Source organism: Trematomus bernacchii, unplaced genomic scaffold (genome assembly GCF_902827165.1).
Source record: "Trematomus bernacchii unplaced genomic scaffold, fTreBer1.1, whole genome shotgun sequence".
NCBI classification, from domain to species: domain Eukaryota; kingdom Metazoa; phylum Chordata; class Actinopteri; order Perciformes; family Nototheniidae; genus Trematomus; species Trematomus bernacchii.
The window spans coordinates 4,648,294-4,676,119 of NW_022987698.1; the positions used below are offsets into that span (position 1 = coordinate 4,648,294).

The 27,826-nt window shown below is 41.1% G+C and overlaps 1 protein-coding gene across 1 annotated transcript; it reads right to left on the reverse strand.

Moving 5' to 3' along the window:
- Positions 1-334: 334 nt before the first annotated feature.
- grm2a (glutamate receptor, metabotropic 2a) lies at positions 335-27,685 on the reverse strand. Its single transcript, XM_034138624.1, has 6 exons — positions 27,509-27,685; positions 17,408-18,150; positions 7,359-8,196; positions 5,195-6,258; positions 1,525-1,702; positions 335-776 (listed from the first exon to the last, which is right to left on the reverse strand). Exons 2-6 carry the CDS (start codon positions 17,933-17,935, stop codon positions 703-705), a joined length of 2,682 nt encoding a protein of 893 aa, XP_033994515.1. The 5' UTR covers positions 17,936-18,150; positions 27,509-27,685; the 3' UTR covers positions 335-702.
- Positions 27,686-27,826: the final 141 nt, after the last annotated feature.

The window sequence follows — 27,826 nt, forward strand, 5'->3', positions numbered from 1 at the left end:
TCAACACTTAGGCTGGCAGTTCTGTCATCATCAGTGTATGATTGATGTGAGTGTTTGAATGAGAGACAAAGTACTAAAGTGTAAAGTAATCTGTTTTCTGTGCAGTTAATCTTGCAAACTACAGATATTAAGTTTATTGCAGCAGCAGGTAAGAAAGTGTAAATGACAACTTAACAACGACAGAATGTTGGCAAATCTGACTACCAGGTTTTTACATTTGTCTCAATGTTTACAGTGTCAAGCCAAGCAAATCTCAAACCATTTTTGTATATCCTATCATCTGGAATATGCATCTCATGATGGTGTACAAGTAATAAGGCAGACTGAAAGTAACTTTGATATTAATAAAAAACACATTTTATTTACATAAATTACAAGAAAGCACAAACTGGTTCACCAAAATCTACATTAAAAACGTCTTGTATATATTACATTTAACAGATTTACTATAATTTACTCCATTGTTGCAAGTAGAATCTTCAATAAAAACAAGGGCTATATGCAACGTTATTGGCATCTCATTTCAATTGCTACGAGTCAAAGAACAAAATAAAATAATCGGGACATTGTACTCACAGCACTTTGAGGACAACAAAGTCAGGACGATCGTCTGTATGACCTCTTTAATATTTGAGACACCTGATTCAGGACTAGTGATTAAATAACTCTTTACAATGCTTGGCAAAGGAACTCTGTTGATCTTCACAAGGAGGACGTTGTGGAGTCCACTACTTCTCGTCCGTTACACACAGTTGGAACAACATTGGAGGCTGATGCTGAAAACCATCAAACAAATTGTTATTTAGGTTTACAAAAACAATACAGATACAGAAAATAATATATTCCACTTGCCCTGGCCATTTCATTTCCACTTAGCTATTCAGAAGTTGATAATCAAGTAATCAATTATATGAATTCTGTTGATTTGTAGTCATATCTGTCAATATCACATTTTCTAAATAATTTATTAGAAACAAAAGTAGTTTATTAATAAAAAAAATTAGAAATCGTTAGGAGTGAAGCGAAAAATCGATACAGTATAGTATCACAATATTATTTGCAAAGATGCCAAGTAACATTATTTTATTAAATATTGAAAATACGGATTCAACTTTTTGGTATCATTTGCTTTTTTAGTCCACTAGGTGGGGCTGATAAGATGGAGTCAAACTGCATGAATTGGAGTTGAAGAAAGGTAATGAATCGCAATATTTAACAATATATCGCAATACCCAGCATAACGCTGAGTGATTCCCACCCATACAAATTACACTTCACTGGAACAAGGTTCTGTATTTTATCCTGCGTACATTTCCAAATGTTTATTTTAAATGTAAAAATGTCTGATTTGCTTTGAGCATGATTTATACAAAGTTTTGAAGGAAAGGTGCTTACTATAGTTATAGAGTAGTCATAAATAATTATATAACATCACATTTCAGTTAAGTTCTGAGGATTGTTTTATTTGTTTTGGTTATAAGCTTGGCAGTAACTATGATCATGTTGTTGTATGTTAAGTGTTACCTTGAGAGAAACTGGAGCCTTGGCCGGTGGTGACGCTGAAACGGGTGGTGGCCACTCTGAGAGAGCTGACATTCTTCTGCGGCTGGAACAAGATGATGTGGACCTTGGGAGCGAAGAGGCAGCCCAGCACCACCGACCCACTCAGACTGACAGAGATACACATGGTGGTGGTCTGCACCTGAAGGAGAGGAGGGACATTCACAGACATTACTCAGTGGTTTGAGTTAAGAAACAGAAAATTAAACTCATATTTCTAGCTTTCTAGAACATTAAAAGGTCACACAGTGCCAGTATTAATGTTCTGACAGCTCGAGTCCCAGTGTTAATGTTGCATTCTTTTTGTGTGCAATTTTTGGATATTAGTGTATTAGATCATCCACAGAGATGAGTTGACTTTGAAACAACCAGAATGTTTTAAATTAAATGTATTCATGTGGAATCATACTAGAATTGACATCAGGTTGAAGCCCATTGTGATGTACACACATATTAGTTTTAATAAAGAAGGGGCTCAGAAATGAGGAAAGAATTACATATTTTATAACTCAGAATCAAAGTAAGGTGCACAAGAGGAGGAAAGACTGTGACTGATAAAGAGAGGTGTTAAGTGATCTGCTTATTTGCTTGTCAGTCAACTGCTTAACTCGCGCTCTTTTTCCCGCACCCTGCCCACATCCTGCTATGTATCATCGGTCTGCTCCTTCATTTCCAATTTCTGTGCCGATTTTTTTTCTTCCTGACTAACAGAATACAGCCCACCCAGCATTGTGTGGCAGGTGCATCCAATCTTCACACGCCACAGCAGGTGTCTGTTTTCACTCTGAATGCTAATGTTGGTATTAAAATAATGGGGGCACCAACCATTTCACTGTGCACAAAAAACAAATAACATGATTATAGCAATAACAAAAAAACAACCAATTAGTAAAGCCAGCGATGTTGGTGACACAAAGTCAGTTTATCCCATTTTTTATTTACACAAGAGAGTTAAATCATCTTAAAAATATGAATTGAGTTTCTTACTTTTTCACAATACATAATGAGTAATTATTAGAATAGTATTGGACAATTGATAAAAAAAATATAAAAAGAAAGGGATTAATAATTAATGAATAAGAATATCTATAGGAATTAAATATATATTTGATATGTTTACAACTCTGAGATCAATACACTTTTTGTATTCGTTCAAATTCACATTAGGCTTCCTCTGAAATAATGTAGATATACTGACACACTGATTGGTCCTGGGTTAAGATGTTAATATCCGAAATGCTGCGATCACCCCTTTTTCTTTCCTATATATCTGACCTGTATATTTGCATACATGGAAAAAGGGATGAATAAAAAGGCAAACTGACAGCTCACACCTAATGATCTAAGAAATACCAAACTGCACAGAGGCTAAATGTCCTCTACTTAATTCAGAAACAGTTTTGAATAAAACTAAGGACAGAAGTCTATAGGAATGACCTGGTAAGTGGTTTTAAAAATTCACAAGATGTTGCTTTGGAAAAGTAGGGAACAAGAAATCTGCCTTTGCAATAATATGTCTCCAAATGTCTTCTGCTCGAGTGTGGAGGATAGCATGGGCATGGCTACAACGTATTCTGCTAGTCTCTGTACCTTTTTTTTCTTCTTTTTTTTTCTTTCTTCTATAACTTCAGAGGTTTTATTTTATTATACGAATACAGCACTGCTGCTTCGGAGGTAAAAAATATTGTCTGCTGTTTCAGGTATCTTAATTCCTCCAGAGAACCTCACAGCAGAGATTCTTCCTTCGGTTAGGCTCTGTGCTGCACATATTAAGCTTTATTGGATGAACCACACACAAGCTAGTCATGTGACATGGACCTTGAATTAATTCAGTGGAATAAAGTTGATCATCTGTAAATAACCTTAACATACTGTATGAGTTAAGTTAATGAGCATTTATTGTTAAAAAAACAAAAATATTTATATCATATTTGTTCTCTACTGGTTCAGATAATCTCTGTCATTTTGTTTTTTAATGCTACATTCCTAGATTTTTTCCTGGTTCAACTCTTTCATCAAACACCGAGATATGAGTTTCACACTTTTTCCTGTATGTGTGAGATAACGCTCTTAAGGGGCTCTTTGCTATTTTAGAGACAAAAATGCTACGGTGTTGATTCAAACCAAGAAGAAATGACCAGAGCTGGCATACAGTGTGAGGAGAATCCTCTCCCTCAGGGTGTGTAGAACATCCTCAATATTTCATAGGATAATCAAATGTGTTATTCATGGTTCAGTAGTAGTAAGTTTGCTTTAACATTTCATGACATACCACAATCAAATATGTATTTGTTATTCATGTGACTATTTGCATCAGACTGTGACAACATTTTTGAGAAGTGGTGTAATACAACTAGGAGAGCACTAATAATATGTCCCTGAAGACGCTGTGCCAAGTCGATAGCTTCAGTAATTATTTATCGGTCAAAGGGGATATCTGCGTCCAACTGATGAACCCTTTCTGGCTGTGAATGGCTGCTGTTGCCTGGAGGCCTGGTGAAGGTTCCTCTGAGCCTCGCTGCAGTCCCAGGACAGAGGGCACAGCTGGGACTCAGCATCCCAGGCCTTCACACTCCATTCCACACAGCTACGCACAGGGACACACAAGGACGTTCAGTCCTCATGGTCTCGCCCGCCTTCTCCATGTTTCTGCAGAGGGGCTGGTGTCGGGGGATTCCTCTGCCAATTTCTGCCTCTCTCTCGCTGCTCGCTGTTCAGACCCCAGAGGAATAAAAGCCCACGACTCCGGCCACCCTTTGCTCTGACGTGCTATCCCTTCACTGTACAGTATGTGTCAGCACACAGGGTCAGGGACTGAACACGGTTTATCTTGTCAGTCTCCATTTTGCTTTGGTGACTATATTATACGTCTGTCTGTCTGTCTGTCTGTCTGTCTGTCTGTCTGTCTGTCTGTCTGTCTGTCTGTCTGGATTCATGTTAAATTAGAAGCATTTCTGTGGATCACTTTAAACCTTGTTTTTTCAGCGTTAGATTGAGTTGTTGAAATGCTGAGGCTGAAGGGATAAAATCACTTCCTGTCATAGGTTTTTATTTCAGCAGGGATATCAAGAGCTCTTTCTCTCTTAGTTTTGAGCAAACTCTCTATGCTATTTTGTTCTTAGGAAAACCTAGATGACCACACTTTATGGTAATTATTCAACCACTAGGTTTGGTTGTGAGGAGAATAAGATATTTGTCTGGTTGTTATACTTCTCCATGGTTTAAGCATGCATATTTTATAATTTACTCTCACTTCATTAATATTTTAACTTTGAAGGTAAACTAAGAGTGGTCAAGTTCTTATCTTTGGGAGCAAATGAAAATCCGTAGTATGCGAATAATTAAAGTTGCTGTAATAAAGAATATATATTCCTAAGAGCCAGAGGCAACACAGACACGACTGACTGCTGAATCAATAATAGCCAACATTAATTTGTGATTTCATGCATATAAAATCCGAATTCAACAGCAGAAGAAGTCATGAGCTGCTATATCTGCTCGGATCAAGAACCTAAAGCCATCTCTACAACAACAAAAAGATTTAGCAAAATAAAAAGGAAAGATCTCATTGATAAAAAAAACATGTGTTTTGATTATTTACTGTATGAAGCATGTCAAATCTAACTTGACTCACCCTGTAGTCACTTGCAGTAACGTAGAAAATAGGCTGGAAAGCCAGCCAGATGATGCAGGTGGTGTACATGGTGAACCCGATGAACTTGGCCTCATTGAAGTTCTCAGGGCATTTTCGGGTCTTGAAGGCGTAGACCGTGCAGAGGATAATGAGGATGCAGTTGTAGGTGAGCGACAAGAGCATGCTGGAGTCCTTGCTGTTACACTTGAGGGTGACCACGTCTCTCCTCTCCGGGCTCACTTCCTTTCTCACCCCTGGGCTCTCCACCAGAAGCCAGAATACCACGACTACCAGCTGGCAGGAGATCAGAGCACCGCAGATGGCAACCTGGGAGGCTGGGCTGATAAATCGAGGCCGCTGCGCTCCATCCTTCACCCCGCTGAAGATCCGGGCGATGCGATTGGTCTTGGTCAGAAGGGCTGAGTAGCACACTGCAAATGAAGTGCCTAAGCCGAGCCGACGCAGTGTACAAACCGCCGTGGACGGTTTGGCTATGTAGATGAAGGTCATGCAATAACACATCAACACTCCCAGCAGAAGAATGTAGGAGAGCTCACGGCCACTGGCCTTCACTACGGGTGTCTCATTGTGTTTAAGCAAAAGGCCAATGACGAAGAGCGTACACATCATCCCTAGAAAGGAAATGGTGACGGGTCCAATGGCCCAGGCATCTTCCCAGCGGATGTACTCCTCAGGCAGATCATAACAGCCTGTCAGGTTGCTCAGAGGCCACTGTCCAAATCTGCACTCAGCACAGGTGAACTCATCCAGCAGATACTGGTAGGGCTGACAGGGGATACAGATCCAGCAGCACACATCTCCAGGCTGCATACTCTTCACCTCATTCTTCCTGCAGGGGTCACTGCACTGGGAAGTGGGCACAACCTGGCTGGCCCAGGGGATCAGGGTGGTGTTCAGGGTCAGGCTCTGAGCCCAGTACCCAACCTTACGGTAGACATAGTTGCCATCTTCTTTGTGGTAGTGGAAAATGTTGTAACGGCCGAGGCTGTCCCCAAAGGTGTCAAAGCGGACCTCATTCTCTGTTTCTGGTGGACGAAATGGCGCTGAAGGTGAAACAAAAGAGTGTTAGAAATAACAGGTCGCCGTATAAGGAGGTCATTGTATCATAAGTGCCAGGTCTATATACAAACTGTGAAAGCAAAGCATAAATATCAGTTTTGGGGCAACGCCACTGTACATTGTACTATAAACTCTTGAGGTAAATGTTTCTGGTAGTGCAGTCTCATAGAACATTTATCTCTTTGTATGTATCTCAGCTGTCTCTTTACTTTTTCTCGCAGCACAGACTGAGACGGAGCAGTGATTGTGACAGGACACAGGTGCACATTGTCAATTTACATGATGGACACCACCGTTTGAGTCTGTTTAAGCTGAAGGAAAGATCCTGCATGTAACACTAGATTTGTGACAGACACATTTTTCGTACAGATGGTATCAAATATGTAAAGTATCATTATACAGTATATCATAAAGTATATGTTATCCATTACATCGAATGATTTTTAAATATGTAGTTAGGGGTCCACCTTTTCTGTGTTTTCTCCTTAGGGTTTAGCAATGCCTTTGGGGAATGACTAATTTAGGCCTTTAATCCAATTCATGGTCTCTGGATAGTAAAACCCTTTGGGTATTCTCCCCAGAAAAATGTGAAGAGCAGAAAAGCACAGCTGGATGAGGGCACACTGGTCCTCTTCTGTCTCCCAACAATGAAAATGATATTCTTTACATAAATCAAATGCCTTATCATGTCTGCTGTGTTCAGTCTTTTGGAAACTAACAGTTAGTTAAAATGTGTGAAAAAGGGAGCCTGCAGGCACGAGGGTGAGGAAATAGTTTCATCTTTGCAAATTGAATAATTTAAAACTTATTGCAGCTGCACTGTATAAACATGTTGAATTATTCTTGCACTAATTCAACATCTTATATTAATTGGTACATTGAATCTTAATTGATATCAAATCATTTGGGAGCCTCCAGTGCATGCAGAGTGCACTTGAGGAAATTCAATTATTTTATATTGAGGCTTGAATGAAGTTTCAAACAGATGACAGAATACTGACAAGAAAGGAATTTGTTTTGCAAAGTAAGACATCATATCTGTTAGCAACTTGTAATAACAGTACTTCATTAAGATTTCACTCACCCTCAAACTTGACCTTGAGAATGTAGTCCCTGTAGAATTTCCTGCCATTGCCAGGTTTGAGAGGCTCACACACCTTGGTGGAATTGGGGCACAAGGCCTGCCTCATGTTATGTAAGGCAGCAGCCATTGCATAGACAGCATTCACTACGAACATGATCTTGGACTCTGGCTGAAACGGTATCTCGTTGAGTGAGTGCTTCCCACAGCCCAGGTCATGGAGGCTGCATTGGAACTGGTTTTCCCAAAACTCTCTGAACCAGGGATTCCTGGTGTTGTTGTACGGGTGCAGGGCAGTGAAGTAGTTATTGAACTGGGGGATGCCATAGGAAGCCAGCTCGATGGTGAACGCCCCGTCGGCTACAGCCTCACTGCCCCTCACCACACTCTCCTGCGCCCCCCAGCCATCACTGGCCACCCAGGTGAAGCTGACGTTCATGCGGTTGGCGGCCACCAGGAGCTCACGGGCGTCCTCGCTGCGCGTGAACAGGATGACCACCTTGGCGTTGGACTTCTGCTGCAGGGAGCGGATCACGTTCTCGTAGCTCCAGCGGCTCATGGAGCGGCTCACCTTGGCCGACGTGGCAATGCAGATCTGGCGGGCACGAGCCTCCTGCTGGAAGGCGTCAATACCGGTCTCACCATAGTCACCTTCTGATGCCACTGTGGATACATAGGTCCAGTTGAAGTAACGCAGGATCTCTGCCATGGCCTTGGCCTGGTAGAAGTCAGGGGGCACGGTTCGGGCAAAGAAGTCATAGCGGGACTTGTCGCTGAGCTTGGCACTGGTGGAGGCGTAGCTGATCTGAGGGATTTGGAAGAGGCGCAGCAGGTTGGCCACCTGGAATGAAGGAAGGACATAATGATTATGTTTGGTTCTTAAATCAGGCTTCAAACAATACCCAAAAACCTTCATTGGGTTCTGTAAGTAGGCTACGTATGAACATGCAGACTGTTATGAGATTTTACTTGAGATTTTTCGAATGAACACTCACAACACTCATAACACTTTACATAGAACACATACCCCTGCCAACTGGGGCCATATTTCTAATTGCTCATTATCCCAAAAAAAAAACAATAAAATATTTCCCCTGCAGATGCAATTAGCTCACCCCAGTCTCTAATTTCTTCACTGGATCCCTGCTGGGTCTTTCACAACTCTAACTCTCATGCTGACTGAGGGACACGTTTCTGCATTTAACAACTATTGGGATTGACAGTGTACCTTTTTTATTTTTTTATTGCTGTGTAAACAATTGCAAGTTATTGCTCTGCTGTGGAGAAGAGAGAGGAGTACGCAGGGAGAGACAGAGAGGGGGTTAGGGCAGGGATTGGGAAACGAAAGGGCAGCAAGTATCAAAGAGTCTTGAAACTCGTTTTTCTGTGTAATAGGTTTTGTCAGTGTTGTGACACTGCGCTCAGTGTGCAGAAGCAGCTCCTGCCGAGCTTTTGCTTCAGGCCTTTCTGTGGAAGCCTAAGGGGGAGCCAGTCTGATCAGTCAAAATCTGGTTGACTTTAATGCCGGCTCTCACACCAGCCCCCTAAGTCATGGCGCAACATCTTGAATGCCAATGAATCATTCCTGAGAAAGTCAAAGAGGAAACTCACATATAAATTCCTTCCCGCTGAATTTATTTTATCAGTCCTATATCGAATTACTACATTGTGGAGCAGGACTTCTGTGAAGTAATTTAATACAAATTAAAAGACACTCACCCTGTATAAGTAGATATTAGATGTTCAGTATGATGTGGCCCATATTTGGCTATTTAAATAGGTTCTTTTGGCAGCCAGGATGAAAATTGCAGAGCTGTCAAAACAATTACTGAAGTACTTAACTTAAGAAGGGAATAGCAAATATATTAGAAATACAGACCAAATGTGCTAGGAGAACATAAAGGTGGAGTAGAACTGAATAAACAGGCTCTTCTTGATCAGTATGTGTCCTTGCTCAAAGAGAGGGCAGTACACTGAAACATCACAACAAATCTACTGTGATGTGCCTCAATGGATATTAATCATAGGATCTTTGTTATTCTGCAGGATCAGAGAGATGCATATTAAATGAGCCAATGGCAGTGATTTCCAGACCACTAGATTTATTGGAATTAATGAGAAAACATTTCTCAGGAAAATGAGATGCAACAGCACAATCAGGAGTGACTGGACTTGATTTTTCACCAGCACCCAAACAATGTCATATAGGCAAAGTTGAACAACATGAGCAGTTCGTCATTAGAACTATTTCTGAATTGCGTTTGGTTTAGCAACTGAAGACAAAAGTTTAAAATCATAAGAGTGAGCATTTCATATCAGATCAAAGGCTGCTCTAACCTGAGATTGTTCTGGTGATCTTGAGGATCAAATTATTCAGACAGGCTAATAATAACATTTGTACATAAAATGGTGTACCTCCTTAAACCGCCTTGACAGTCTTTCTGACCATGTGGTGAGACAGCTGGCGGGCGTGCGCTCATCTCTCTTAAGGAAAATAAAAAACCTCACACCCAAATCTATATTCAAAAAGTACCCAAACCAATTCCTAGATCTCACAAGGGTTTTCATAAAAATTCCCTCCTAATCAAAAACGTTCCCTAACAAAAGATGTGCTTGTGTTGTTTAATTTCCTGGCTTTATTGGATTTAAGTTGTGGTTTGCTTTCAAGCCTCACAAGTGTGTCACATAGCAAAGCATTCAACAACTTCTGCTTTAATTCCAGTCCACACAAGGACTCTTGCATGATGGTGCACCATGAGTTCTCTCCATACATAAAAACACCTGCTAATTGAAGACACTATATCAGAAGGAAGGATTGGAATATGATTAATTGAGTTCTTCTTGTAAACATGTTTCCTTTGATCTCTTAGGCTACTTCAGCATGTGTTCAGAGAATAAAAAGTAGGATTTTTGAAGAGCAGTTATCACTTCAAACTGTTTTTTGATAAACTTGAATCACTTCAAACCATTCATAAGAAATACCTTTCTGTGTTACCAATAACATTTATTTTTCATGAGCATTTACGAGTGAAATGTGTCTGCGATTTAATGGATGATTTAAATCCTGGTGTTACTCCTTGAGTGGGTATAACTTCTTGGAGTTACTGTGGTAGAATATTTGTGTTCACATTAAGGAGTGTGGACACATTCTGTTTTCTTTTGGCATGTTGAAATACAAAGACAAGTCAGAGAAGCTGAGCCAGCTCCTGAAGGGAATGCACAGGAGGTTCTGCAGGGATTTGAAACCAGGCCAGTAAGACTCAGTTCTTAAGATGAAGCTCTTAACCATCTCTGAGCGTTGAGTCTTTATAGATAAAGAAAGCACAGAACCCACGTAAGTGCATTAACATATCAACAGATTCACGTGTAAATTGAGGTACGCATTACACATTTAAAGCAGAAGGACCAGACAAAGGGAATTGCCAGGCATAGTTGTGTTAATGTGATCATTTTCTCCACACAGGTATAAAACTAAAAAAATAAATGTCAATGTTTCTGTAATTTGGCTCTGCTTGTGAATGAGTAATTTCACTGCAGCGTATTAAGGGAGCTGAATGCCAGTTGAGTAATCCACTTACATGTGGTTTATGGAGGTTATAGAGCACCGTGCCAGATCTGTCACCAATACAATGGGCTTATTGGAAATCATTATATAGATATTCACATGGCTTATATGAAAAGCCAAGACCCTTCCACCTGCCAGGGCCTATGACTGACACACGTGTAGAGACCATAGTATTTGCAAAGAAAAACATATAGTATTGAAAAGTTATAGTATTTTAGAGTAATAGATATTTTGGTGTCATAAATGGAGCATTTTGTGGTGAGGGATAGACAGTAACCACGTTCCTCTTTTCCACCACTTAATATTATTCTACATGCACTTGTTTTGTGATGCACTTCAACCTCAGGCCCACCTGCTTACTAGTTAGAACTGCACAAGGATCCTCATTCAGAATCTCAACTGTAACGGGTTCACAAGAGATACAAGAGTCCTGGAGCTAGAGATAAAAGAGGACAAGAGGGGTAGACAGAAGAGCTTGAGGACTACGTCACATGACACCAGACAAGCTGCGATAAAAGGGAGGGAGATGCGTAGTGCTTTAAGGGTGTTTGTGTCAAGTTTACGTCCTGCGGACATTATCCTTCAGCGATTTGCGCTTGGAGGGGGTTGTGTCTTCCTGCCTATAGCTGCACGTTTTAAGGAGGCTGTGAGAATGTGTTTCTATATTTGTAAGCCTGCCTTCATTGAAAAGAACATATTATTACATATTAAAAATATATGTTTTTCAATTTATAACAATTTAAAAACTGATTTTATTGAATTATCTTAATGGCATTTTGTATTTCATTCCCATTGCTTCATCATGCATCTTTGCTTCTGCTGTACAGTAAATGTATGCAATCATGCATATGTGTACACTGAGGTAAACAGTCTAGAATACATTTATTGTACTTAAAGGTAGGGTAGGTAAGTTTGAGAAACCGGCTCGAGATACACTTTTTGTTATATTCCATGGAATGCTCTTAACATCCCGATAGCAATGAATATCTTAAGTGCTTTGACAAAAAATACATAAAAAAACGTCATCTGTGGAAGCCGTAGTACTGTAAAAAGCACGACCAATCATTTTAGCCGGCCCGGCTAAAATAACTGGATGGCCTACCTGCCTGTCAGCCTTCCATCTGTGCACAAACTTATCTCGTGCCCTCATTGGTCATGTGCGCGTTCGTGTGTGTTGGAGGAGGGGCTCTGTAAGGAAGTGGCAGATTTTCTCCGGCTGTGTATTTTCAAATTCTAGCGCACTCGAGCTGGTTTCTCCAAAATTACCTACCCCACCTTTAACTTAGTCATTATGTTTTACAATATTAGTACATAAGGCGATTAGAGTTTTTTTTTAAATGCATGTCCTTTAATAATAATTCCACTTTAGAGAAGTAACCTGTAACATATTGTGTGTTATTAATGTTTGCAGTACAAGAAGGAACCAAAAGGCATTACTTAATTGTATTCAGACCAAATAGGACACGAGGAGGGAAACAAATTAAGCATAAGAGGTTTCTTAACAATTTTGTTGAATTCATAAGTCTAAACTGCTGGTATCTAATAAGTAGTTACCATTAGCTGCACAGCATGGCTTACAATCCCACCCATTCATCTAAAGGGATCATCCTACATCAGACTGCATCTTATTTAATTACGAAAATTAAGAAGTGCCCTTTTGTGGCTTTGCACTACAGGGTCGGGTACTGAGAAGATTACTGTGAGGGTGGTTTCATTTCAAGCAATGAGAGCAAACAGGACCCGGTAGCTGCATTTGACACAGAGACACCGAGTAACAGGATGTTCTTTTCAGCTGTCGTATACTGTTTTTACACAGATACCCCTGAGGCACCAGCCAACACCATGTGCTAGAATAATTCTGCTGCCCATGTGAAATGTCAAAATACAGTGGTATAACACATAAAGATAAAAGCTATGTATACAGCCTAAAGTCTTCCATAAAAAAACTCCAAGAATGAAAGAAAGAAAGACAGAAAGAAAGAAAAGAAAGAGAGAAAGAAAGTGAGAAGAGGCACAGTTGGGGCAATAGTCAAATGACAGAACTAGAGGTATACAGGTATAGAGAAAATAAGAGACTCGTGGTCTAGGAAATATCAGGCCTACTTTCTGGAAATGTCATGATTTTTTTCAACATGAAAAGCCCATCTGCTCTTCCCAGAAGACTGTCTCAGTGTGCTTCTACAGCAATAACACCATTTTCCCAGAGCAGCAGTCCTTAGCTCACTCAGTATCACACATACACAGCCCACTGCAGTGCCCCGAAACACACATTCAAACACATAGTATACATGCAGCACAGTCAGTCCATGCATAGTGTAATATGCTGTGGATCATTATTAGTCTATTTCTTATGATTTAGTTGCTTGGCAACGGCTTTAACGGGGTGGATATACGAACTGTTGGATACCTAGAGCAAGGATGTTTTTTGATCAAGGCCTGCCCCCTCATCCTGCTGGATAATATGAATCTCCTTTATGCTGGAGTCCTCTTTCAAAGCCTTCAGCCCATGGAACCACATGTTAAGCTATGGCTGTACTTCCTTTCATTTACAATGTCAGTTACTCAGCTTTGACGTCCACCTGCATTCATATCATTCATTTTCTCTGCTGCTCAGTATGCATTATCATCTCTTATCAGTTCCCTTCTGTCATACAAACACCACAGACTCGATAGGAAGCAGCAGGAAACATGTTACATTTATTTAGTTAACAACCTGTTTTTGATCAACTAAAAATGAAAAAACCTGACAACCCAAATTGGGGCTCAGCTTTCTCTCCCCCATGCTGTCACTCATATCTAATAACTGTGCGATGGTCATGATATGCATTTCACCTGCACAAATAGTGGGCTCTGCCAAACCACTGAATAATCCAATCACATGTGAATTATTTACGATTTCAGGAACACGTTCTTTACTTTTTACCCATGAATAATGCATTTTCACTGCATGGCTTTACTGATATGTTTCATCATTGTTGTTCTCTCTGGCATGAATTCTGTCATGTGTGTATCCATGTTTAAATCCTTTGTATGACTCATATGTGCTTCAGAAATTGGCACTGTCTACCCGCAGATGAAGACAATTCTATAAATAGGGTTGTTTGTGGGGGATAAAAGATGAGATTCTTGATCCGTCTGAAAGCCCATACATTTACGTTATTATTCCGCTCACACAGTTTAGTCTGCAAATGTCAAGCAACTGTGTTCATATCAGAATCAATCTTTTTACTTTCCAGCATGCATCCTTGCGAGTGTGTCTTCTCTTGTCCAATTTGTCACTGAATTTGACCCCATCTCAGAAAGTACGCAAAAACAATCCAATTCATTCAAAAGGTACCTTTAAACAATACTAACTTTCATACAAATACCCTGGAAGAAGGCAGGTGTTCATCCCAGACAGATGTATGTGTGCTGCTCTGAAAGATCAGAGTAGGTTGCTTTATATTGTTTAATTAGACGGGCTCCAGAAATGTCCTCTATCTGTGTATCATGACTGAGAATTGTTCTTTTGTGAGCAGTTGAGTGTTTGACATTCCAGAGGTGTTGTTCCACTAATGCGCCGCGGTGATTATAATGTTTTTCCTCTGGGATGCTCTCCTACAAGTGAGTCATATCCAGCAGCAAAGACTGCCGTCAGGGTAACAGTCCTTTCCATGTATTAATGAGAGGCCAGCCCCGAGGCTAGATGTTCCTGTACTGTAATTGTGGAAAATATCATATATCATCTCTGATTAACCCACGCCTTTAGGACAAAGAGCAGTACCAAGGGTGATTTACCCTCTGTAATGCAGATATTCAATGCAGTCTAACGGTGTTTTGAGGATTGTTTTTGATTAAAGCTTGCTTTCAGTATGCAACAACTCTAGGGTTAACGTGTATCTTGTAGTATCTGCCGCTCTTCACACATGAGGAGAGATGCTGAATGTACTGAACATGTCATTGCTCGGCCCTTACTCTCTTAGCACTGATAACCTGCTGTGTAGAGAGACCACAGTGAAGATACACTTCAATCACATGAATATTTCTACTCATTCAAACCGTCCAGATGGCATCACAGACCTTCCTGTGACTGTTTAAGAGGCAGGCTTTTATTGACTCACTCCACCTCCCCCCCCACCCCACCCCCCAGCCCCATGATGATATCTGCCTGTCACTGTGTCAGAGTTTCTGTGAAACATGATCTCTTGTTCGATCCCTCGACATCCTCTGTGTGCAGGCACACCTCTGCCAAATCACCAGACAGTCCAGCAGCAGCCACAGATGGGCAGGACAGGACCTCGCCTGTGAAAGCGTCATCGACTTCGCCTCCACACTTTACTCAATCTGTGCCCATGTAACGCCGGCATGGCTAGGCCTGCCCTGCCGCCAAATCCGCCCCCTTATCTGCGATTGTCACACCGCAACACCAGCAGCAGAGCAACACGCTCCTTAATTGTGACAGATTTAGACAGCACTCGCCACCTGTCAGTTCACCATGCTACACCATGTCACCATGGCAATAAGGGTCTTTAAAATAACATTGTTAGTTGTCCAGTAACTGCCATGCCTTCGGGGTGAAATACACACGTCTGCAGAAGGGCAAACATGGAAGCCTTTCACACAGCCAGGCAGGCTCACGCAAAGGTCTGACTGGCTATAGATTATGCACAGCGCAGCTAAAGGACAGAAACATGAGGTGGAGATCGTAAAGCAACAACCAGCGGCAGCACAGAAATGCCACCAATGCCCCATATGGACATCTCTCTGTAACAGCATTTCTCCAAAACGACATATGCAGACAAAGACAAAATATTGAGGCAAGGAAATAATTTATTTAAAAGAAAGAAAGTGATTTAAAAGGCACTATGAGTCTATTTGTCTTCAATGATGAGATGCTCAGCAACCAGCCAAGAGCTAACATACCTTACAACCCAACTGCATTACTATACAGAGGATTATTCATGGTGGGAAAGGGAACTGTGTCCTGTGGTGCACTCCTGCTGATGAGGAAGATTCAGTGAGGAGCTGGGGCAGACCTCAGACCTCAGGCTTGTATAGTACATCCATACATTACCACAAGACAAGGGCAATCTCTGAGGAGCCCCAGATGCAGAGTTTCAGTCAAATTACAGCTCGTTTATCAAATCTTTTATTTCCAAACTGTCCTTTTCTCAAGCGATCTTAATATGGGTCCTCTGAATCCCTCCTCTTGTTTCCTAGTCTGTCTCTACCTGCGTAATGTATCATTGCACTGTACTGTAATTTTGGCATTGTTGTTTGTCAGCAGGGAGACCAAACCATTTATCTTGGAACTACAGGGCAGAAAACAGAGATGTTTACAGAGTTCCAGCACAACAAGGGAATATTAAACCTTACATACTGTTCAAAGTAGCATTAAATCATTCAAATAAAATACATTGTTATTGATTTCTTTCCAAACTGCTTTCAACTTAATTCAAAAATATGAACAGGTCTTTAGAGTACCACCTTGAGAAACCTTTGTATGGCAGCAGATAAACACGGAAACAGCCCTGATTTGTTATCTGTTGGCATCTGAGTGCTGACATGTCTCCTGCTGGCCACTGTTTTTCTACAAATCATGACTAAAATGTATGGAAAGATGCCACCACTTGTCCATTGTCCTGAAGTACCCACTGGGGGAAAGCTGCTAACCGCACACTCCCTCTGTCTATGGCTTATCAATTATCTGAAGCCAATTATTATTTCTGGATGGACAGAAGTGTGTTCCTGTCTTCAAACAAGCAGCTATCTGGAACACGAGGCTGCACGTCTCGAGTGAGGTGAACCATACTCTTCAGCCGAGACAGCGAGAGGACGTTCCTCTAGCTGTCAGAGCCAGGAGGATGAGTTCAAGATAATGCTTAAAAGGCACGTATATTTCTCAGTTTCACGTGACCCACCCATCTCTTTTCACAATAACTTGAAATTACACTGATGTGGCAGCCGTATCACAGCCGAAGATTTGGAGAACCAATTAGCAGAGCTTTCATCGCATCAGCGTGAGTGAGCCGAAAGGAGCGCTGCTGCTGAGCGAAATCATGCCGTCACTAGTCATCCTGTCAGCCTGTCCCGAGCACAACATCTGTAGCACGTCTGCCTCTGACAGGATCACTGCCGAAGTGTGAGTTACCGGGAAAGAGGAAGAGATCTTCTAAATTAGATCAGGCAAGCATATGGGCGTACAGGTAAACAGATCCTCCTCGCGGAACCGATACTCATTAAGTCCCTGTGTTAACATCTCGCTAGGGGTAATTGCACATGGTACTTAAGTCTAAATGGACAGTTATGTTACCATCCATCACAGTCCCTCACATACCCTCTCTCTATCTCAAACCTGTATTAGCTGATAGTTAAATACACGTTTTGCAATTGCCTGACTAAATGTAAGTCCCTTTAAACCAGCTCTTTCATGGCAAACAGCACATTGAAACTGAATTATTCTACTGCAGATACAATATCTGTCACTCAGTTTGTGTGCTTTAATTACCTGAATGGAGACATCACTGTAGGAGCCTCCTATGACCCCGGAGATAGCCAGAGGGACGTCATCATGGATGGCATAGGAGCCGTCGGGGCATGTGTACTCGCTGTCATCCACTTTGGTGAGGGAGGCCCTGACAAACTCCAGAGACTGCTCCAGAGCGTAGGTGTCTTTAGAGCAAGTGTCCAATATATGAGCTCCCAGTTTGATTCCAGGCAGGATGCGATCATCCTTGTTGATTTCATCCAAAGCCAGCAGCATGGCCTCCAATCTCTGGATCCCTCTCTGAGCATTGATCTTCCCACAGTCCTCTGCTCCCTCGCCCTTCTGGTGCACAGGGAACAGCCCGCCGATCATCAAATCTCCTTCCAGTGTGATCTCCCTCTTGGTGTCAGTGGTATAACCCACCGCAGGCAAGCCCTGGGGAGCCTGGGCAAACAGAGACACGTAGAAGCACAGCAGGCTGAGGCGGGACAGCCAGGGGGGTCGGGGCACAGGGCGCACCCCCAACACAGGGGATTTCCCCAATGACATATCCCTGGGCAAAGCGAGGTCACTGTGCTGCTTGAGGTTCTGGTCAGCGTCTGGTTGGCTTTTGATGACGGAGGCTCTGGAGAAAAGAACAGTGAGGCGCAGCAGCTCCAGGTCTCACAGCACCAGAGTTTTTATTCTGACAGAGGCCATCTACAGCATCAGCCCCATCCTCTTCGTCCTTCTCCTCCTCCTCAGAGTTTTTTGTAGTTTACAGCCTGCAGATCAAACAGAGAGAAATGCAGTCACAGCCTTTGAGATGGAGTACAATGATCTCTTTGTTTCACACACACACTTGTGTCTGCCACTCGTCCCATTGGGTATTTGACATGATCTGCACAAGTGAGTAATATTTATATAATTTGATTTGAATGAATAATAGATGTGATATGCAGTACAGAAAAAGTAGACACTATAAAGGTTATTGTAAGCAGCCATCAAAAGTTCTTTTACACAACTACTGTAGCGTTAGCGTATCAGCGATATGATCCCTGAGGAGAGAGTTCACCATCGGAGCAAAGTTCACCGAGGGCAACAGAAACATCCTTCAAATGGTTTTCTCATGTTTTCAATATAAGAGGTTTCATTTTTATTTTTAAACCTCTTTTTGTCCTTCTGTTTCATTGTCTGTCCGACCTCCAGTTACTTCTCTTCTGAGGCAGATGATTGCACAACTCTTTTAAAATCACATGTGCACATGCTCCTCTACACCCAAAGTCTGCAGAGATAACAAATAATGTCCTGAAGGATTGTTTGTCAAATCACATTAACTACTCACGCAGTTTTTACAAAAACACGATGTATGCACAACAAAAGCGAAATCCACACGCAAATCAAAAGAGATGAAGTACTGAAATCTATTACAAGCATACTTATTCGCTTTTTGCCAACATGTTGAATAACTGTGATTGTATCTTGAGCTACATTAACGTATTCATTTGTCCCTCTGTCTTCAATGCAAAGTGAGATGCAACTTCAAAATATTGTGAGCCTCTCTCACTCACAGCTAAAGAAAAACAGATGTGACTCACGCTGAGACAAACAGCCCATTTTGGGTTTCAGTGTGTCGAGTGGAGCCTCTCTTGTCCTTGGAATATCAAAGCCTTTTATATTATTGTTGTGTTTGAATTAAAGTAAATAAAGCAGCTACTCGAGTCTAGGGTCAGCAAAAAAATGGTATTTGCTGGATATACTGTAGAAGAAAGAAAAAAGGAGGCCAATGTCTGAGTTACTGCAAAACACAATTGACCACAGATTGCCAGATACTGTACCACACTTTGGGGAGCAGTGAATATGCTCCGCTGTAATTGCAATCTATAAAATAAATATGTCAAACTATAAACGATTAAAATACCCACATTAATCCAAAATGGCAAAGCTGTTTTTACAAATTCTATTAATTTATGTTTGAACTTTTACCACAGAGAAGTCTTTTTTTGTCAGAATGGTGATACATCTAGCATCAATACTATGCAGTCTCACGTCCTGATTTAAGTGACACTGCACGCTGATCCAGATCATGCTTGGATTTCAGCAGAAGAGACGCAGGGCTCCCGTTCAGTCCTAGTGTCAGTCCCCACAAATCCCAGGGGCTTAATTAGGCAGAGTGTTGAGTGTGGGAGACGTTTATTGGAGTAAATTATTGAGCCAGAATGATCTGTCTCATATCCACTGCTACAACAAGTCAAGTTAGCCTGACAAGCAGTAATTAACTGTATTGATGAGAGATTATTAAAGCAGAGCAGGCGGATATTAATGCTCATATTTCATTCTTGCTCTTCCAAAAGTACTGGCTTACCTATTAAAACAATGTACAGCTCTCAACAGGAGTCAGACTGCAGACCTCTCTCTCTCTCTCTCTCTCTCTCTCTCTCTCTCTCTCTCTCTCCTGTTGTTTCCATGGAAACTTGCTAGTAGATAGGGAGGGTGAAGAGGAAGTGGAAGACAGACCAAGACAAGTGGGGCAGTCTGACCATGCATGGTGCTAGGTCCTGTGGGAGAACTGGGAAACCTGCTCTGTGAACTGAGAATCTCACCCGACTCCACAGCTTCTCTCCCTTTGTATTCTGCCTTTTGAACACATCTCAAAAAGAACAATAACTGACGGATACAAGCCTCTGTTTCACACCGCTAATGTGTTTTAGCCTTTAGAGGTGCGTCTGGTGCAAACACTGCAGCCTTTTAGATAGAAATAAGATGTGTTGCATTACATTTGATGAACCAACAGTTGAACGTGGGTACTTATCTCCCACACTACATAAGTGTGTGGATTTCCTTTTGCTCCCTCAGCAGCATGTCAACAAGTGAAAGTCCATAGCAACAGCCTGTACATATGGCAAAGTCATTACTACTTCCCGTACATATAAAGAAAACCGCAGAACAACGAGGGATTACAATTGTGTACTACAAGGAACTTTTGATGTTCCTGAGTTGACCCTGTTGGACAGTGGCAGGGTGGGACACATTGGCGCACAAGCAGCAAATGCCCAAATGGCGAAATAAACAACAAGTCTGGGCTGTCAGCTGACTAAATGTGTTTATCTTTCATATAATTCTGCAGTGGAAACAAAGCTGCCAATAACACTGCTAAAGCACTTAAGCACACAGCCTCCAGAGAGGATGGTGACAAAAGGATTTCTGGCTGACACGTTGTCAGTCCACCCCCCCCCCCCCCCAATTCACCAGGAGACCTTCATCTCACCAGAGCCTTTGTTCACTGCAGTCCAATATCAAAACGGATCTGATATGATGGAGCTTACATCACTTTTGGAAAGTCTTTACATATAATGATTGCATTTGAAAGTTGAAAGCATAAAAGCTGGTGATCTCCATATGTCCTTTATTTGCTCAAATGTTCTTAAGAAAGGTACTTTGTAAAGGTTAATCTTTGGATCATTTTTTATATGTTATTAAAAACTCCACTCCATGCATTAGTGGGACATTTAAAGAAAACATGTTTATGCTTACACAATTTTTATGTAGATTAACAAACTAAATATAAAATCTGCTGATGCTACCTTGAAATGTGCTGCACAGATATGAGAGTGGTACCGATCTATCATCTATGTGCATGAAAGCAAATAAGGTTACCTTCCAAATTGTTGAACAAATCATTAAATATATGTATGAGGCGAACACACCTGTTTATAATTTGTTATGGCTGGCGTGGGTTTTAAAAAAAGAAAACATAAATATTTTTAACACCATGTTATAGCCTTTGAGAATAACTCAACATTGTGTGAAAATGCATAAATGACAGATGCTACTTGCACTATTTACACTTTAGATGAAATATCCCACCCAGGATTCTGTCTACACGTTAACTTCAAAGAAAAACTATGCCTCTCATTTTTCCTCTCTCCTCCTATGCAGCCTTCTCTGTTTCCCTCTTCACCAGATGGCCTTTTTAATTCAAGAGCGTAAAGCCTGCCAGCCTCACACACACTTCAAACCAGACTGTGTGAAGGAATGGGAGGAGGGGGTGCGTGCGGGAAAAGAATAATACAAAAACAGATAGCAGATGTGACAGGGCAAGAAGAAGAATAAGAGGAGTGTGGGCAGCACCCGAAAAGAAGGATAAGGGTAGGGTTTGAGAAAGATGCCATACAGGCGGATTTCTTTTATGACACTCATTTGCCCCAGGAGTGGAGTGCGGCATTACTATGGTAATATCCCCCCAGGCCAGAGCAAGTGTTGAACAGTGGAGGAGGTCTACAGTATATGCAGCTCTGGGCCTGGGGGGCAGGCTGGAGATCCCTGTGGAATGACTTGGAGGATGGCTGAGAGGAAGCTGAGGTAATGGGAGTCAGGCTTTCCTAAAATCACATTTCCAGCTGACAAAGAGAACGGACGAGTGGTGGGGGGGAGAAGACTGAAAACGGTCCGCTAATGGGAAAGAAGGCTCAAAAGTGCCCACACACTTACACACACATTACTGAGCACAAACAATGCATTAAGCTCAAACCCCGGAAACACCTGTGGCAAATGGCTATGATAGTTTGGTATCAAATATTTGATACCTGATTGAATTTGATAAATATTAAAGGACAAGGCTGTTGATACTCTGCGTTTTTTCACATTTTCATCAAATCCCATGATAAGACCAAACCAACAATCAAGTCTTTACTGCGTATGCCTGACATTTCTGTATTACAAACCGCCATTTTGACTAAAACTATTCAGCAAGCAATAACATTTCCCTTGGTGATATAAAATTACCATGAACATGGCATTTGTGTATCCTGCAATGATTTTTAGTTGTGTGACCTGTCTTACTTTTATGTCGTTTTTATGTAAAGCACATTGTGTAGAATGTTATTATGCATGAATACAAATAATGTAATTAAAGATGGCTTGACTTGAACATGTGCACCCTGTATTTTGGGCTTATCTCAATACACTGTTCTGATGCAGTAAATATCTACTAGAGAACCAACAAGTGCAAATAATAATGGCTGGAAAAAGTCCCCATCAAGTGCACAATCGAGTCCTTTTTGAGTCATGTTTGATAATACAGCAGTTTCCAAAAGTTATACAAATGACTAAACCTCTTTTTTTCTGCATATATTGTCTGCGTATATATATTTTTCGCTCTTCCAGGCAGAGAAGCTGACTACATAGACTTTGAACATTTCGTTTTTTGTCATTTTAAGATATACTTATACTAAGAAACATTTGGAATACCTCCAGTCTTATCCTCAAAAGACACTTTTCGAAACTAGGACATGAAAAAGGAGTGGTGATTAGAATAAAAGCAAATAAATCCTCACTTTCAAGAGGCTGGACTTGTCAGGGACATTTACAGGAAATGTTACGTGGATTATCTCTGAGAACAACAAGTATAACATGTTATTGAATTAATGATGCAAGAAGGATTGACTGGATCGATATTACGCACTGAAGTTACATCAGTACAAAAATGAATTGTCTCCCAAAAACCAAGCTGCTGACCTTTTCGGAAAAGGTTATTTATACCAGTAGCAATTAAAGAGCGAGGAGGTCTTAGAGGTTTGGATATTGGTGAGTAAATCTCATGGCATTTTTGAGAAGCAGCAATTAGGAAGACTAAAGTCAATGTGGCAGTCTGCTGCATCGCTACATTGACTGTCACAAAATCAGTAGAGATTTTCAACATACGGAAAACAAACCCTATAATATTTTATGTAGGCTTTTTATGCTTTTGTTTTACAAACAGCCCCCCCCCCCTCTCCCTCCACCTGTAAAGGGGATTCCCTTGCATGTGTTCACCGGTCCCCTCGCCTCCCAGGAGCCTCATTCTGCCTCCCTCATCAAACATTCATTCTCCCTCTTTGTCTCTCCGAGATCATTACTGCAGAGCCGATGATTGGCTGAAACGCCATGATGGATGTCTGCAGGTTTTCTTTCAGAGGTTTATATTGAAGACTTGCATTATTCATCCTCACACCACACTGTAAAAATAGAGTGTCCTGAAACACCAGATTTTTGGGTAAAATCATTAAAAGTGTTATTCCTGGACTCGTGACAGTCACCAGTGAGAGGTTTGAAGTTATTGAGATGACAGCTCACATTTATGGTTTTAGATTGCATCATTTAGATAAGAAAAATATCAATATCCTAGAGCTGTGAGGAGTTCTTAAAGTAGAGGTTTCAATCTCTCTTAAATGAGTTCTTGCCTTTGCGAAATGAAAGTTAGAGTGAGTCGTGATGTGTTTTATTAAAAAACACCACGCACCATTACACAGTGCTATTTCCACCTTTATTTCAGAGAGCCTTTCGAATTGCCTTTTCAAATATTACCTTTTTTATTCACCTATCAATAAAAACAAAGTTGTGAACTTGTGACTGCACTTCTGTTGATGGATTGAGAGGATTTTGCAAAACAAAAAAGTGTGGGTGTTTTCTTAAAAGCCTAAGGAAATCCAAAGTGTTTCTCTAAAACAAGGAATCATTTATTCAATTAAGTCACTTAGCTGATTATCTTTATCACAACTGTGGGGGTGTACACTCGGTGGGATATATAGGTGTTTTCTTAATCATATATTAAACAGTAACTCTTGAGGAAATAAAAGATAAAATCCCACAGCAAGGACCACCTTTCACAAAGAATGCCGATTAAAAAAATGAAGAGCTTAAGGGTTTTTCCCACTGGGAGTCACTTAAGGGGTTAGGAGAAAAGTCTTTTCAGGCCCCATGCCCAGGCCAGATCCCCCCTCGAGAAATAACTCCAATGTATCTGCTCACATCATATAGACAACAAGGGGTTACTGAAGATATAGCTTTTATATTAAAGGGGCAATATACGACATTCAGGGCATATCTATGATTAAGAGTCTGGGCTGGGCTCGCCTGCACAAAGCTCTCAGCGTGGACATGGCTACGGTGCTTCAAACGTTAGTGCTGCGTTCACGAGATCAAGACTGAGGCTACAAGTCTTTTCAATGAAAGGGGAGACTGAAGTTACATGTAGCATGACGCACTACAAATCAAAGTTGGGCTGGACTCAACTTTCTCAGCTCTCTCATAACAAAGCAAAGAGTCAACCAATTATATGTTTTTATTTTCACCATCTCCAGCCCCTTCTCTCTCCCCACACCCGTTCCTGTAAAAAATGGAAGCAAAACATAGTGCTACTGCTAACAATATAACTTCTTTAAAGAGTGCTTAAGAGACAATTCGGCGGTGACCTAGTGACACTGTAGCTGGCCATGTCTGCTTTTGTCGCTTGTAGTGTGAACATAGCAAAACAGTGCTAAAAATGGCAACAGTGCTGACAGAGCTGACAGTGTTAACCTAACAGGAGGGTGGGCAACTACAGCCTTGTTGAATCAATGCTAGTTCAAAAAGAATAGCACGAACTTTAACAAACAGTACTCTTTTGAATACAGTTAAGCTGCGACCCCGTTTGATGATTCAAGAAACTTTGAGCTCAAGAGCTTTGGCAGGTCAGAATTATATTGAGGATAAGGACACCAGGTATTTGGCTCACAAAAGAGAAATCCGTGCCATAAAGTTCTAAACTAAGGGAACATTTCTCTGGAAAGTTTGTACCATCGTTTTGAATATGGATATTTCTTGGACAGAGGGGGAAGCCACACATCAGTGGTTGTGCCAAAGATAGGAAACATGCCTTGTTCTGGTCCTGAGATCTTTGATTAACAGCTCTTTGTTTATCAATTCTCACAATTAAAGGTAGGGTAGGTAAGTTTGAGAAACCGGCTCGAGATCGCTAGAATTTGAAAATACACAACCGGAGAAAATCTGCCACTTCCTTATAGAGCCCCTCCTCCAACACACACGAACGCGCACATGACCAATGAGGGCACGAGATAAGTTTGTGCACAGATGGAAGGCTGACAGGCAGGTAGGCCATCCAGTCATTTTAGCCGGGCCGGCTAAAATGATTGGTCGTGCTTTTTACAGTATTACGGCTTCCACAGATGATTTTTTAATGGATTTTTTGTCAAAGCACTTAAGATATTCATTGCTATCGGGATGTTAAGAGCATTCCATGGAATATAACAAAAAGTGTATCTCGAGCCGGTTTCTCAAACTTACCTACCCCACCTTTAAAGTTATTGACAGAGCTGAGTTGATAGAACATACACAACAAATGTAAAATAGGAATGAGTCATTGGCAGTCGGTGCAGCAGAGTCATACGCACATCATTAATTAATTGTAAGATATGTTATGCTTTCAGTTGAGTAAGTCCATGCTGAAATGGTTTTACTTGAGTAGGAATGTGTGATTTAAACACATTTGATTTATTTTTGATCGGGACCACATCTTCTGTGAATAGTAAGCAGACTTTTTAAACCCACTAAATGCTTATGTTTTATGAAATGTACACTCTGAACATTCTAGTTCTCTTTTATTTTGTATCTTTCTTTATCACTTTACCTTTGTCTTTTTCACAGCCAAACAACTGTCTCTTGTTAACACTAAAGTTAAGCTCACAAAATACAAAACAGTAAATAAACAGCTACATTGACAGTGGTGCAGAGGGACTTTAAATATACTCTATTAAACAGATGTTATGAGTGTTAGGTGTACTGTATAGACCGGGCTCTATGTGATACGTTACTGGCAGACATCCAGATGTAACCACACCTGCACATGTCTTAGGAAGCACAAGGCCATAAGGAAGAGAAAGCTATTAAGCTGTCCTCTTTGATAGGACCAGAGTGATGCATCTGGCAGGGATCTAATCACAGGTAGCTGGTTGCTAATACAGCCCATATTAAGCACATTTCAAAACTCAATGCTTAGTTGGTCGTTTCTCTTTGCAGTTAATGAGTATTTATTTTGCTTTGTTAGTTCCAAAACTCTTCCAGCACCATCAAGTGAGTAACAGGTGAGAAAGACTGCAATCAGGACTGAGCTGTGGGGAGGGGGGCACAGGTCAACCTCCCCCTCTTGTTACTTTTTTTGTTTCTGGATTCAGATGATTGCAGCGGAGCTCAGTCTTCTTCAGTCAGCCATGACCTGAATAATTTACTGTAATCAACATCTTCAGCTGTGAGCGCAGGGCTCAAACATAATTTCAGATTCTCAGTCGTATAGAAGGAGGATTTACAAAGCTGACATTTTCTATAGTGTATAACATAAATGCATGTATAATGAGTATTTAAACACTTTCTTTCTGTGTGACTATGTGTGGTGGGGGAACTGCATTATGAGTTTTTTTTTTATTGTGTTTGTATCTGCTGAACATGCAGCACAGATGCCCCTGGGACTGGAGGAAGCATCCACAGTGCATTCTGCTTCCCTTAATGACTTTGTCCAGGATTAGCGACACGGCCTCTACATATTTGCGCCTTAGGGTGTTCCTTTATATTCCTAGTGTGTTTAAAAATGTATTTTATTTTAAACTCCTGATGACACGATAAATAACGTATAACACAGGATCAGGCACACAGGCAATATCTCCCTGTTCCTGTGTTAACATGCAACAGCATAATGTTAATCTGTATGTATTTGATTCTACCAATCTAGATTATTCTCTAGTTCAAAGAGGAAAAATAATAGATTTTCATACATTTTCAGCATCGTCAAACTATTAAGAAATGACCCCGAACAATAGAAACCAAACAAGATAATCATTCTTCTTCTCTCTAGCACCCTGCAGCAAACCAATTCTTAAAGTTGTTTGGCTTTTAATTCGGCTTTCTAGGCACTTTTTTTTTTTTATTATCAAACAATGAGATTTGCCAAATGAGCGACATCGGAGATCTATTGTTTGTTGTGTGCAGGCTCGCACATGTGGATGATTTTGCAGTGAAGAGACATTGCTGTAGCATGCAAAGATTATGTATAATGTGCTTATTATATGATGAACCCTTTAAAAAGTCTCAATTACAACAATTATCGCATTGACAGGAAATTACACATCACGCACTAATGTATTTCTCCATCCCCTTTACTTCAAGATTACACAATATAGTTTAGAGACTATAAAGATAAAAGGTGATCTCATCTCCTCAAACCTGAATACACAACATTTCATTCTCTAGAAACCAGCTCGTAGAAGTTCACAAAAATGCACCTACAGTCATTAAAAGCATAAAACTCTCGAGACCAAACTAAACATCTCTTACCTGAACAGGGTTCTTCAGTTTCCAGCGCTGCCGTGGGAGGAATGGATAGGGAAAACCCAACGCATATCCTGTTGAGGTGTTAAGCCCGAAACCCGCGTGGATGTGAACTACAGTGGAGATGAATGAGTGAATGAAGGAAGGGTGTAGCTGCCTGAAGTTTGAACCGCGTGCAGCTGAGCGGAGTGTTAGGAGCTGTCCGCGGTGCTGAGAGGGAAAAAACACACAAACCACAAAGACGAGTCCGGATACCTGGAGGTGTGATCCTGCGTTTAAAAGTCACATTTCCTAATCAAATGCAACTCACACCCACTTAATGAA